Source organism: Peromyscus eremicus, chromosome 2, assembly GCF_949786415.1.
Source record: "Peromyscus eremicus chromosome 2, PerEre_H2_v1, whole genome shotgun sequence".
Taxonomy (NCBI): Eukaryota; Metazoa; Chordata; class Mammalia; order Rodentia; family Cricetidae; genus Peromyscus; species Peromyscus eremicus.
The window spans coordinates 103485748-103501018 of NC_081417.1; the positions used below are offsets into that span (position 1 = coordinate 103485748).

Genomic DNA, 15271 nt, shown 5'->3' on the forward strand with positions numbered 1-15271 from the left:
TCCCCAAATGATTGGGTCACTTTGCTGATATGTAATGCAATACTTTGTCCCTCAGAAAGCATCACTGAAACTCATCCTTCCTTGGGCTTTTTAATTAGGTTAATGACATCAGTTTGTTCCAAAGGACAATTTAATTAAAATGTCAGTGGTGTTGCTTAGATAAAGACTGTACTGATGCTGACATGTTATTATGCAAATTAGTCACAGCTGTTTGACTGGTAGGGGATAGTTATTCGAGTAACAAGGCGGTGAGTTTGTGCTGCTCTGGTTGTAGACTTTTCACCAGCCAGCTCTTCCTGCTAAGTATGCAGTGTGTACTGTAACAAGTTTGAGATAAGCAAGCTCTCCAGTCCTGGAGTCTTCGTCAACTGTGAACTTGAACCATGGATGCTTTGCGTAGACTGAGCAATTATGTTCTATCTGGAAATTAATGTCTAGATAAAATTCAGGTTACATCCAAAGATCTAATTACCAGTGGCCTTAAATATATTTTCCTTCATTTTTCTACAGTACATCCTTAGATATGTCAAGACAAGTGAAATAAAATGATTTGCAGTACTGTTTTACAGCAGGCAGGAGCTAGAGAGATTGCATGGTGGTTAAGAACGCTCACTGCTATTGCAGAGGACCCAGGTTTGGATCTCAACACCCATGGCAGGCAGCTCACTCCTGTAACTCCAGCCCCAGAGGATCTGATTTCCTCTTCTGGTCTCTGATGGCATGATGGCATCAACACACATATCATACACTCCCGTGGACAATGGACATACATACATACATGCATACATACATACACACAAGTTTAAAAATCAAAATAAATCTTTCAAAAGAAATAGGCTAAATTCTCTTTTGTAACTTGAGTGTTATAAAGATACTTTTTATGTAAGATGCCCGTTTAATGAGATTTGATATGCAGTTTTGGGTAGCCATTTAACTGTGTGTTTTCTGTATAGTGAGAAGACTAAAGATTTACTTTTCAGATTACTGAGAATTTTAAACAGCTCCTTCTTCTCCCCCCCCCCTCTTTCTCTTCCACAATCCATCCTTAGGGATTAATGTTTCCACAGCCTCAGTGGGAGCCATTTGTTTAGACCTCTAGGAGTTCTTCCGGGTTTTTCATCCAGTCCTCAGTAGGAATGTTGATGCCTTACTGACTCAAGGCAGACCTCACAGAAGACTGAACTGAAGAGGGCTGGACAGAATGAGCAAGCTGTAGAGCAGGGCTTCACTGAGCTGGACTGCTTCTGCTCAGGGTGGGAGAGAGAGAAGCAGAAAGGGTTAGGTAAATGAAAAGACTTGATTCCTGTAAAATAGAGGCAAACATACAAGAATACACGTTCCTAAGAACCGTTTAGTACCTGTTCGTCTGTGTGCAGACTGATCTGGAGGTAGATACTAGGCTTGCTTGGGGAGCTGGTGTGAAGGTCATTCTCGTCCTCTGGGTCTGCTCTAACCCTGTACTGCATATAATAAATGCATGCAGTGAACTCAGGCTTAGGTTCCATTCCAGGGCTCTGGAGACATTCTCTGTGGGACATCATGGGGTTGCAGTTACATGCCCAAGAGTAGAGATGGGGAAGTTCTGCTGCAGATAGCAGCTCGTCATTGTCTCATTCAGAGCTTTCTTCCATAGGATTAGCCTGGGGGTATGGAATAATACTCAGTGTACATTTTTACATGCTAAGTATGTATGAAAATTAGTTATGAAGTAAAAAATAGGAGTTTTATTGTTAATATTAGAAAGCTATCATTTGAATTATATAACAGGACAACTCTCAACTCAAGCGGTCTAAAAACAACCCCCCCCCCAACCTCCTATCTTATCTGGAATCGCTAAGTCATATTACAAAGCGGCCCTAAGGCTTCTGGCTTTGATATAGTGGGATAAGGGAGAAGGGGAGTCATGACTACCAGAAGCTGCCACATGTTAGGTGGGAGTAAAGGACACTTGTGACCTGATTTAGGGGAAGCTGGTTCCATACACTGCTGCTTCAGAGGCCATTACACTTTGCTAGGTGTTTAGTTCTGTTTTGGGGATAAATCAATAAATTCAAATTGGCTAAAAATGACATAGAAGAATATAGCTTGGGAAATGCTGGGTCAGAGAATGAAATGAGATGTGCAGGAAGAAAACGTAGAAATAAGAGCTTGCGTTTCTAAGTTGCACAAGGTCACAATGGCCATGGCGAGGAGAGTTAAAAATCAGCTCCAGTGTTAGCACAGGAGTTATTGGTATCTGGGGGGAAACAGACCTACAGGTTTTAAAGAATGTATTTCTTTTTATTTGATTTTGTTTTATTTATTTTCAAAACAGGGATCACCAGGTATCCCTGACTGTCCTGGGACTCACTATATAGACCATGATGACCTTGAACTCACAGAGATCTGCATGCCTCTGCTTTTGAGTGCTTTGATTAAAGGTGTGCACTGACACACCTGGCTTCTTTTTGTTGTTGTTGTTGTTGTTTTTTGTTTTTTGAGACAGGGTTTCTCTGTGTAGTTTTGGTGCCTGTCCTGGATCTCGCTCTGTAGACCAGGCTGGTCTCAAACTCACAGAGATCCGCCTGGTTCTGCCTCCCGAGTACTGGGATTAAAGGCGTGCCCCACCACCACCCAGCCTGGTTGGTTATTTTTATTATCTGTGTATCAGTACTTTGTCTGCATATGTGTGTGTATTGTGTGTATGTCTGAGGCCCATGGAGCTTAGAAGAGTTTTGTCTGCATATGTATATGTATCATGTGTATGCCTGGGGCCCGTGGAATTTGAAGAGTGTCAGATTCCTGGAACTGGAGTTACTGATGGTTGTGAATTGCCATGCTGGGAACTAAACTCAGGTCCTAAGAACAACAGCAGTCTAACCAGTGAGCATCTCTCTAGTCCCCGGACCTGCATTCTCATTCTGGTTCTAACCAGGTTTGTGCTGCAGTGGCAGGGCTCTGCCACCTTGTCTGCTCTCCCATGGTCATACCTTCTCTCTTGGTCTTCTGAGTCCTTTCTTGGCTTTTCTCAACACAGGGAGAGTCCGGTGGTCAAAGGGAATGCACTATTGGCCTTGAGCAGCCTTGCTGTTGTGGTGTCTAAGCACGAAGCTAGCCTTTCCTCGGATTCTGATGGAGTCTTGGAGGTGAGTTGGGAGGATTTAGGGCATGTGGGCTTTGGTTATATCTCCTTAGCCCTGACTTAGGTGGCATGGGCCCGAGTTTACAAGGTTAAATTCTGTGACTGCATCTTCAAATTCTGTAACACGAATTTTAAAAAAGTCTTATAATAAAAAACCCAGAGCCAGATATTGGGATGAAGGCTGAAAGATCAGAGAAGCAGAACAGCCAGCCACTAGCTGACCTCTACGAAATCCTCAGCCTCAAGAGAGCAAGTTCCTGTTTCCTCACACCTTGTATACCTTTCTGTGTCCTGCCATGTTACTTCTTGGGGTTAAAGGCGTGTGCCAACACTGCCTGGTTCTGTTTCTCTCATGTAGTCCAGGGTGGCCTTGAACACACAGAGATCCAGATGGATCTCTGCCTCCTGAGTGATAGGATTAAAGGTGTGTGCCACCACTGCCTGACCTCTATGTCTAATTTAGTGGCTGGCTCTGTCCTCTGATCCCCAGGTAAGTTTTATTGGGGTGCACAATACATCACCACAGAATCCTGCTACTTGATGAGCCTTACTGTTAGCCCTGCTATCTTGCTGACTCACTCAGTGTATTTCTGTTCCCCGTTCCCCACTGTAGTTAAGTGGCCGTTTCCATTTGCAGGTGCCAATTTTATGAAACAAGGGCTGTCTTTCTGTGATTACATCACTGGTAACCAATCTTAGGGGGTTAACCAGGCTTACAGAAAGTGAACAATGCTGTCAAAAAAATGATAAATAAGCTGTGTTTACATATTGAAAAAAATTGTACTTTGCATTTTAATTGTAGATGTCAATGATAAAGTGCCTATTCATTGTTGCAAGGCATTTATTTCTTAATTAAACATGTGGCAGGCTGGCCAATATTCATTTCCAATGTGCTTTTTCAGATAATTCATATCTGTCAAAATAAAAAGCTGTGGATTTGTTCTTATTTAAATAGTTCTATTATCTGTTAGCTATCATTATCAAGATATGATGTGGCCCAAGTAGATAAAATTAAAACAAAACAAAACAAAACACAGGCTTTGGAATAACAGAGGCCTATATTTAAATTTCATTACTTTGACTTATTAGCTATAAACCTTTTTATAGTGATCTGCACTTTTAGAACCTGCTTCCCAATCTATAAGATGGAATGACAGTGCTTCCCAGGTAATAGTACTGTAAAAGTTAAATGAATGTGAGGACACACACAGACACACACAATCTCATGACAGCAGGTAAATGCTAAGCTCTCGATAGCTAGAGCCATTATTAACATCACTGTCTCTGTCCTAGAGGAGTGTTCTATGAGCCATTTGTACTCTGTCTTCATTTGGTTTGTTTGGGTTTTTAAAGATAGGGTCTCACTATGTAGCCCAGGCTGGCCCCCAACTCACTATCCTGGCTCATATTCACAAGTTCTGGGATTATAGCTGTTACTACTGCACCGAGAGCTCTGTATCCTCCTTTCATGATGCTTTTCTGGATGCAAAGAAACTAACTCCCATCCATTAAAAAAAGAAGAACTAAAAAATGCATGGAATTTGGAAACTTTTGGAATTGAACAAAACTTAAAGGCTGGGTTTGGCCAGGAAAAAGGTAGCCTCTGACACAAGTGCTATTGAAATATCTCAGCAGACCGTCCCTACTTGGGTCATTTGTTGTCCTTGCATCTGCCATTTACAATTTAGATTCTCAGGGTCCTATGCCCATCCCATTGGTAGGCAATGAACACAGCTTCATCTGATCATTTAATTAATCTCTAAAGAATGGAGAAGAGGGAATTATCCAAAGGTTGTTATTGAAGTAGGTGAGTTTAGGGACAGCCCAGTGAACCAAGGCAGCTACCTTTGATGGGAAAAATGTGTCTACCCCTTTGTGTAGGGTAGCACCTAGTACCTTCTCTCCTGTGGGTAATTTTAGTCAGACACATCCTGGTAGAAGGAAAGATAAGCATGGTCCATTCAAACCACTACTGGACCAAGGTCATGGAGGGAGATCTATCTCTGAAGTGGTTCCTGAGTCAGGAGCAAACCATCTTTAATTGACTAAGAGCAGATCTTCCAAAGTTATATTAACAGGTTAGAACACACTCTGTTTCTGTCCTTGGGAGCCGCCCCTCCCTCTACCTAAGCTCAAAAACCCCTCAGTGAACTTGAGGTTCTTGAGTTAACTGTTTACTTAGGCCTGTTCTAATGCATATGCTCTTCTCACTTTTAGTAAATCTGTATACTTTCACTGTTACTCAGTGTCTTGCCAAATTTGTTGTTGGAGACACAAATAACCTTATATTACATTCAGTGACACTGTCACCAATGAACAGGAGAATCATTACTGTGAGGCAAGAGCTACAAATGTACATTACATAGAGAGAAGGGAATGAAGCCCAGGGATATTTCATGAATGATAAAAGTATAATTAGTTAACATTCAGATATTTAACTTTGAACCCAGAATTTTGTTTCAATAATGAGAAAGGTAAGGAAATGTTTCATTTCATTGAAAGAGCCATATCAAAGGCGACATACTAACTAGATCTGTAACCCTAAAAGTTCATGCATATTCTAGTATCCCTTTTCTGGGGGGTAACTATAGTTGTAAGCATTGCAGCTCAGATGGAAAAGTATTCTGGCTATTGGGAGCCAAGGAGTACCACAAAGTCACTGTAACCACAACAGCTTACAGGCCTGCTCCAGAGAAAGGTTTCCCCAATATGACAATTCTGCTCCATGTTACAGTCCTGCTCTGCTCTGCTCAACCCAGGCTCCATCTCTGCTCCAGCAAAAGAAGGTCTCACCCAGACCTCCTTCAAGAGATTTATTGGGAGGGAGGAACCCAAGAGAGTGGCTGCCTCTGCCAGGGTAGAAAAAGGCAGCAGCAAACTGAACAGGCAGTGAGGATTATATAGGTCTTCTTAGGGGCAGAGTTTTTCCAGAGAGGCTATTTTAAGGGAGAGAATTGGTCAGATTTTGATCCCCTTGAGCTTGGACACACTCAGATTGGCCAGATTTCATGCTCAGGGATTGGTTTGTTTTCTGCTCAGGGATTGGTTGGTTTCATGTTCAGTTGGTCAGAGGCAGATTTGGCTCTGGTTTTCAGGGCCAAAGTATGTTTCTTTGGCTCTGGTCAGGGTGTGTTTCCTTGACTGGCCCTTTCCCCCACAATAGTGAACTACCAGTTGTCAAGTTAATTTGCCCAATAATAACTGGGGGCATAACTCAGAGTTGAAGTTCTAGATTCTCATATTCTTTATCCCCTTCTTCCAGTCTTTTCAAACTGAGAAGCCATGCAGGGTAAGAGTGGGGCTTTGCTTTTATTTTTGTTGACCTTGCCTTTGGCCATTTCTCAATACAAAATCCAGATCTCATTATTTGATTAAAGTTGAACATGTGTGACCAATAACAAAAGATCTTAAGATGAATATTTCTGACCCCATGGCCATGGGTGACTTTTATAACCAAGTTTTATCTTTAGTGAATGGAGGTTTTTGTTTTTGTTTTTTTTAATAATTTGTTAGTTAGGTGAATGTGGCCATGACACATGATGGGCAGCCATAGAGACGTCGGTCACAATGTTGCAGGTTAATTGGCTATTTTGTGAAATAAGTCATAAATTTGGGAAGTTTTAAATTCCTTTTTTACACTTTTTTCTTATCAATGTTGTTTTCATCATAATTCACTGGACTGAGGAAAACTGAGTATATTCTGTTGTAGCCTCTGTCTTCCCACTTTTGATCAGTCTTGAATACAATATAATTGTATTCTTGTTGGGGAACAGGTCGGGACATATATTTGCCAGCTCTGTTCACTTCATGTAGTCCAAGCAGATGAAGTTTACTTTTTGATGATAGCATTTCATTATTTAACAAAAAGATGGCTGTACTCTAGATGTCAAAATAAAGTTTAGTTGTTCTGGTTTTTTCTGCTGTCATTTTATGTGGTTCCTCATCTACAGGTTCAACCTCATTTCCTTCCAGTGAAAGAGTGGGTTTCCATGGTGCTTAATACCCTCCTGGTCATTGTGGATAGCCATTACCGCCCCAGAGGACAGCTCTTTTCCTGCTTTTATCATGTAAGTGCAAGAAATCGAAATGACCAGAGTCACCAAGGGTTAACTCTCCTGACAGCCATTGTTCACATGGAAACTATGAAATAGTGTAGTAATTTCCAGCTCTAACTTTAGGCTAGAGGGTGTGTGTGTGTGTGTGTGTGTGTGTGTGTGTGTGAAGAAAGACTGGTGTGTAGGCCCCATGGTTTGATCATAATGATTTAGGTGTGCCCCAGGTGCCAGCAATATGAAAGCTCTTGAGTTTTTTCTGATGTATAGTCAGGGTCAAGAGCTATAGTTGTGGGGATAAGTGGTTCTTTGACTATATTTGGTCTTTTCTGTCCTTATTAATAAAATGATAAGAATAACAGTGTCCTCTGTAATGACTGAAGCCTTTGTGGCACCCCTTAGCTTTGTGTCTATGGACGTGACAGTTTACCATTACCATTCTTGTTTTCCTTGTGAAGTAAAAGTAAAATTCCTTTGCTGAGCTTTTCTGCCTTACCCAAGATTGGGAAGGTGAAATTATTTAAGTAAAAGTGTTGAATTTTGAGAACAGTAAAATTCTTTGTAAATACCAAGTAGTCCTGTTGGTCATGTGAAAAGTGTCTGCCACCCTCCTCTCCTGTCTTCACGATGGTATTCTAATGATTGAGGCAATGTGAAATGCACATCTTGCTGTTGTCAGTGCACCCTGGGGTTTTCGGAATCACTTTACTCCTGCAGTGGTGTAGAATTAGTTCAGTTTGGTTCTATCGGTATCCATTGCTTAGGGAATTACAGAGATCACAAGATAGTCAGCTGAGTGGCTGAGGGTTGCAGTTGTTTGAAGGAAAATGTAGCACAGATCCTGAACCGTGGCTAAGATTATGGATTTAGCTCACAGTCCATTGCCTATGGTCATCTCTGTAATACTCTGTTCCCTCATCCACTGCCCTTGGGAGGACTGGTATGTATTGATCTGGGCCTTTGGGTCCAATGCTAGATTTAAAAAATAACTTGCTAGGTAATGTAGAATTAAGTTGGAAGTCAGGTTTTGTTCTTAGTGCTGGTTTGCTTGACTTGTTTTGAAGCCTATACAACAGCTGTGTCAGGCATTCAGCAGGACAAGATATTCTGTCAGAGGGCTAGTCATTCTGCTTAGTTCTTATAAACCTGTTAGACAGCCCCTTTATTTAGTGAGTTCAGAGTTACCGCTTTACCTTTTTAATTCTTCTTACATTATTATTCATTTTTAAGACCCATTTCAAAAGTCACTTCCTTTATTTCCTGTGTCCTAGTAGCTGAGTCCTTTTGAGTAACTTGGTCATTTGAAAACATTATATTAGCTTCCAGTATAATATCCTACATGCTTGATTTTTATCCTTGAAGTACTAGAACTTGGTGAGCAAATAGAATTGAAACACAGTGTAGCATGCTTTGACTGTCAGGGACAATGCCGCCCTTCTGGCACGTCTGAAAGTTTAAAACGGACAATAGTGAGGGGTGATACAGAGGCTTTCCTCTCTACTTGAGGCACATTTCTAAACGTGTAGCCCATGTGGTGGAGTGCTCTAACGTTGGACTCTTGCAGATACTGTTCATGTTCAGCTGCCCTGCCATTTTGTTAGGACTGTTACTCATTTCTCTTCCCATAACTGCATGTCAGAAGGCACACGTAGAGCCCTCCCACTTCCTTTTGAATAGCTTGTTATTGCTTTTAACCAGAAGCTTTTAGAATTTCAACTTCCCTCTTAATTAAAAGGAATTAACCCCCTGTAGGAAATAATCCATCTATGGGGTTGTATTCCCACCAAAAATTTTGGGGTATGTGCCAATAGGTCCTTGTGCTAAAATTCCACCTGTCCCTCTGTAGTAAACTCACACTCCTGTCTACCTCCCTTTCTTTCTGTTCTGGGCAAGTCCTAGCTTCCTGGACAATTGTAATGTGGCGTGTCTGTGTTCAGACAGCCTTACTTCTGGCTTTCCTATTGTATGCATGCAGGCTTTTAAAAACATTAAACTGTTTGAGTTTATATAGTGAGAGGGTTCACAGCCTCTGAATGTAGACACTTAGAATTCTGTCTTTGAAATTTAAAAAGACATTACTGATTTCACTCGGCAGTAGATGGGCTCATTGGCTGAAATTGGGGTATGTAGCAAACACATTTAGATTCATTTTTTGTGTGTGTAGGGCATGTGTAGGAGAAGCTTGCATTGCTCTGGCGTTCATGTGATAGGTGTTTTAAACAAGAGGCTAACCCCTGTTTTCTTTCTTCGGCATGTCCTAGAAGTCCTATTCCGGTGAGAACACGGCAAGCGCTATTGCGCGCTCTGCTGCCGCCACGGCTTTGTCTCTCCTTGTGCCGGTTTTCATTATCTCTTGCAAAGAGAAGGTTGAGGAAATCCTGAGCATGCTGACTGCCAGGTTACCTGGGAAACCAAGTGCTGATGAATCTCAAGCCGTGCAAATCCACATGGGCCTTGCTTTGGGGATGTTTCTCTCTCGCTTGTGTGAAGAGAAACTCAGGTACAGTTGACTGAATTATTGCTATGTTTCCTCTTTGTGATTTAGGTGATGGGGTGTATGCATGTGGGGTCCTAAACGTTGCACCTGAGCAGAATGTGCTTGCTAAACTTTCTGAGATGGTTGAATTGATTGTTTATCCTCTTACATGGGTGAATTTTGATGCCTAAAATACCATCATATGGATATTAATGTGTTTTAAGGGTTATTATTCAAGTGAATGGTTACTTAAAAACACCTAAGGCTAAGATAGAAGCCATAAGTACATCTTTATAATTAACAGGCATGAACAAAAGCCTTAGAGTGCTGTAGGTAAAGGAAACCTTCTCCCCTACCCCTTTCATTGAAGAAACAACTGGGGAGCCCCCTAGCAGAGGGGTGTTGGGAGTCACTCAATCACCTGAGAACTGCATGTACCCAGCTTGAAAATGCTGCCTTTGTCCTGTGCCCTGGCTCCATTTAATAATCTTTAAAGAGTCCTAATCTGTGCATATTATACTGGGTGCTTTATTCAGTGTGATTGCTCATTTTTAGGCTGCCAGCATTATCAGTGAATGGAGCAAATGGGATATGAAAGACCCAGGTGGAAAATTCCACTCAACGGGCAAGTTTTCCTACACATCAATTAATCTATTTTAGTTTTGTTTATACTTGGTTTTTTCCCTATATTTTACATTAAACCTTAGAATTTTATGCATCCAGGTTGATTGTAGTGTAGTTTAACATGAATATTTGGTTACCATGAATATTTAATGGTAGTGACTTAGACTTCAGCCCCATCTTCCTGTACTGGAAGTAGGATATAGGGAGAAACATCTAGCTATGATGTTAGATGTCCTTACACTTCCTGGTTGAATACAACTAGTGGCCCAAAAGCAAACACTGGTGTTGGTGTGGATGAATGAGACAGTTTTACACGGTATCTATAGTGTTTGGAACTAGAGGTTAAGTTTGTGTTTGTAATTTACGTACCTAGAACAAACGCTATTGTGATATTTTTTGGGGGGAGGAATTACTATTGCTCTTGGGAATGGATATTTCAAGGTGGCATCTTTAGCTTCTGGAAACATCTGACAGATGAATGGAGTGACTGGCATAATATCTGCACATGAAAATGAAACATGCCCAGAATATTCATAGAGGCCCAGCTCTAGATAGGAACAAAGAACCTGCCCTTTGCGTGGGGATCAACTTTCCATTCCTTGTGTGTCTGATGGGACAGGAAGTGTTTTGTAAGGCTCAAGACTTCAAAGTGCCTTTCCCCTTTGCTGCACTACAAACAGTGCTCTGCTCACTGTAGGTGTTCAGGACCTTGCTCAGTGTGTTTCAAGCAGCATGTTTTTACATCTAAAGTTGAGTCCCAGCCATTCAGTTCTAGGTAACCCACTTCACCCCATTCTGGCTGTGGCTTGTTTCTTCATTAACTTGGGGTGAGGTGCTGCACTGGCTTTCCTACCGCCAGGTCTGCATGGGGGTGAATTTAATCACGCTGCCTGGAAAACCCCACGGTGACCCACACATGCACTCGTATCCCTCGTTCCCAGGTTGCCTTCCTCTGTCTCTCTTGAATTTGTACCTGCAGAGAATCCTGGGAAAGGACACCAGGAAGTTCATCCATGGCTGAGTCACTTGGAATGCTAGTAGATTGTTTTGTTTTTTAAGATAGGGTCTCTCTATGCAGGCTTGCCTGTCCTGGAACTTGGTATGTAGGCCAGGCTGGCCTCATAATCAGAGATCTGCCTGGCCTGCCCCTACCTCCTCAGTGGTGGGATTAAAGATTATGCCACCATGCCTGGCACTGAGTACCTGGAGATTTTAACTTTGTCGAGTAGCATCCTTTTCCTGGGACCTGTGTCTTGATAGTGTAGTCACCAACATGTAATTATCCCTGTTTCCTACTTGCTCATTTCTTTTAGAGCAGGAAATCAGCAATAGTTACCTTTTTCTACCTAGGTATTTTACTCAGTAATGTTACCTTTTCTGATTTACCCCCCCCCCACACACACACACACAAAGAAAGACAAGGTTAGGGGCGGGAGAGATGGCTCAGTGGTTATGAGTGCTTACTGCTTTTCTAAAGAATCTAAGTTTGGTATCCACGACCTTGTTGGTGGCTCACAACTGCTGAAACTGGAGCTCCAGGGGCGCTCGTTTGTAAGGGAGCCTGTACTCTTGTGCACATGGTGCCCTGCACAGGCACCATACACAGACACAAATTAAAAATAAAATGCATCTCAGAAACATAATTTAAGATAGGGACTGGACAGATAACTCAGTGGTTAAGAGTACTGGCTACTATCCCAGAGGGCTGGAGTTTGATTGCCAACACCCACATGGCAGCTCACAAACATTTCTAAGTCCATTCCCAGGGTATCTGATGCCCTTTTCTGGCTTCCTTGGGCACCAGGCACACACATGGTGCTCAGACAAATATGCAGGCAAAATACTCACAAATAAAATAAAATTAAAATAATTTAAAATAAAGCTAAGTATGATGAGAGCTACTGGCTTGAAATGGGTAGTAATATCAAGTACCCATAGGAGAACAGACGTCAGCACTCCATTGTTCTCAGAGTAGATTCTCCCTCCTGGAAGAGAGAGACTCATCACAGTCAACCTGGCTTATGATTCTCCAGAATTTGAATCCCAAACTAGGATTTATTCAGGAAGGTACATTACACCAAGCTTCTTGGCTCCGTCATAACCTCTAAAGCAGTGGTTCTCAACCTTCCTAATGCTGTGACTCTTTAATACAGTTCCTCAGGGTGTGGTGACCCCCTACTATGAAATTATTTTGTGCTACTTCATAACTGTAATTTTGCTACTGTTATGAATCATAATATAAATATCTGATGTGCAGGATATCGGGTGTGTGACCCCAAAGGGGTTGTGACCCACAGGTTGAGAACTGCTGCTGTAGAGGCTGTACGTATAATCTCAGTAGTATATATTGAAAATATTTAATTATACTTTATTCCTAAGAATAACTCTGAAGGAATTTTGTGTGTGTGTGTGTGTCTGTGTGTGTCTGTGTCTGTCTGTCTGCCCGCCTGCCTGCCCATGCTTCTCTCATGCCACAGTATAATCCATGTTTGCAAGCATTGCTGTAGTCTTGGTTTGAAAGCTGTTATTTAAAGTGCTCTCTGGCTGCTTGGTATTCCCAGGTTGTGTTCCATCCAGCATGATCTAAGGACTAAGAGAAGGAGCTGAGCTCTAGGGACCCTGAGTAATAAAATGGGAGTGAGGAAGCCCACAGCTTTGCCTGAGGAAAGAGCCAGAGAGTGCCTGTCTGAGTTTTCTTTTACTATCCAGTCTTAGTTCTCACTAAGACAATTATAAAAACCAATTGTTATACAGAAACAGAAAAATGTAGGGCTAGGGAATTTCCCTCTTACAAACTGTGTAATTAAAGGAATAAGGCTAACTGGCAACCCATACAACTGAGACATGAAATCACAAGCTGTGTCCCTCCTAAGAGAGATTTGGGGTAATTGATAACTATATTCATAGTTTTATTAAATTTTCTATAAAAGCATCACTTTTACATTCTTAGAAATATTTGAAATTTTGCTCTTCATTGGTTTACAGTTTAAATACAAAGAGAAAAATTAAAGTAAGTTTATTGTTTGTAATTGGTTACACTCTTCAAAAACCTAATTACTGAATAATTTTTCTTAGTTCCCCTGTCTACAAAATGAGCATATGAGTCACCAATATTGTTACTACCTTATTATATATAAAGAGATGCTGATGTTTCCAGTAGATATTGACAGAAAAAGATTTCCTTCATAACATTTTGGCTTTTTTATTAACGTGTATTTATTTATGTATGTGTGGGGGACATGTATGCTTTGTGTACATCAGAGGACAACTTGTGGGGATCATTTGGCTCCTTCCATACTGTTGGTGCTGGGGACCGTCGGATCAGCAGGCTCTGTGAATGTGTTAGACACAAGCACTCTTGCCTGCTAAGCCATCTCTCTGGACTAAAATGCATTCTGTTTGTTTTGTGGTACTGGGGATCAAATCCAGAGTCTTGTGTATACTAGGCAAGCACTCTACCACTGAGCCTCATACTCCCAGAAATGTCATGTCCTTTAAACAGTTCTGTGATTAGTAATAATCCATTATCCCTGTCTCCTTATCCAGTGACATGTCTGGTCAGCAGATGAACCTTCTTCTGATGAAATCCTTGGATGCCCTGGAAAACTGCTGTTTTGACCCCAGTCTTGAATACAAGTATGTTGATTCCTTTCATAACCAATGCTTAGAGGTGGTTTGCTTCTTGCAGCAAGCCTTGAATGCTATGGTAAAGTATTTGCAGGATCTGATCTTGAACTCCTTTGCATAGAGTTTAGAGTGACAGTTGGAAAGAATCTTGCACTTAAAACTTCTTTGTTCTAAAACCATGTCATTGGTGGATGTTTTGCTTAAATGCAGAGCAGTGAGTGCCAATTTGCAGCTTAATCCTCCAGTTACCAAACTTCAGGTTTTTTTTTGTACTTGTACATGAGGCATGGATCTGGTGACTAGGATACCACACTTAACCTTTTTTTCAAGATTAGCTGAGATTATTTGAATATGAGTGAGCAAAGAGAGCTTCTGATGGTTTGAATTTCCCTGTAAAACTGTGGGCTGAGGAATCAAATGGAAAGGACCACTTATTATATCGGGGTCCACAGTCTGTCTAACAGGAGTGGATTTTCCTCCAGCCCCCATTTGGACCTCATGTGTTTTTGAGAGTATTATTCTTGAAAACTAAATATCTTAAGTTTTATGGCTTCATTCTAATATTGAAAGATAACAATCATGAAAATAATCATAAGAGAATCAGAATGTAAAAACTGTTGAATTTACTGTTATACATCTAATCTCTAATCTAATTTCCATGACTTGTATGGGTGAATAATATGATTTGATTAGGCTTTGTGGAATGTTGTCAACAACAGCTTGTATCTTTTTCAATTTCTGTTTTAGAATCTTAGGTTTGAATCCTCTGTTTCTAGAAAACACAATAGATTAGCACAAATAGTTTATCCTTTTCTGTTGTGCATCTATACCGTCTAGCTTGTTAGGCTCAGAGTAACAAAGAATAGCAAAGTAGCCATATAAAGGGAAGCTTGTGGAGGATTTTTATAACAAATAAAGGTAGTCTCTGTAGTAGGTGGCGGTGATGAGATTTTGTCTATAGGTAGGGTAAAACTAAATAGAAACCTACAGTTCATCAAGAGATCCTCCAGGAGCTTGTGACATCTTTCGTGTGTGGTGTGAATATGGGAAGGGAGTTTAATGGCACCTTTGGAGTCTTCTGAATATAGAAAATGATTACTGAGAAGGGTAAGAATGTGGTTATTATTTGGATCAAATGACAGATTGAGATTTTGAGTCTGATATGTGCATTGCTATTTTTGTCTTAATAACCAACCCCTGACCTTTCCTTTCTTCCTTTACCCATCCTCCCAAAGTACTTACTGTAGCCATGGATCAGGATATTAGAATGTTGTAGAAAAGCTTACAGTTCAACACTGCAAGGTCTTAACCAGCTGCAGCAGAGGAGAACAGCTCCCTTACTGCCCCAGGCAGACTGGGGCTGACCAGGTC

The 15271-nt window shown here is 41.2% G+C and overlaps 1 protein-coding gene across 1 annotated transcript in view; it reads left to right on the forward strand.

Moving 5' to 3' along the window:
* The window catches only part of Focad (focadhesin), a 293097-nt gene that overhangs the window by 231369 nt on the left and 46457 nt on the right, over nucleotides 1-15271 (forward strand). Inside the window, exons 25-28 of the mRNA XM_059254513.1 lie at nucleotides 3017-3125; nucleotides 7072-7188; nucleotides 9435-9673; nucleotides 13820-13909. Of these exons, the coding sequence (XP_059110496.1) occupies nucleotides 3017-3125; nucleotides 7072-7188; nucleotides 9435-9673; nucleotides 13820-13909 (555 nt within the window). The remainder of the gene's footprint in view (nucleotides 1-3016; nucleotides 3126-7071; nucleotides 7189-9434; nucleotides 9674-13819; nucleotides 13910-15271) is intronic.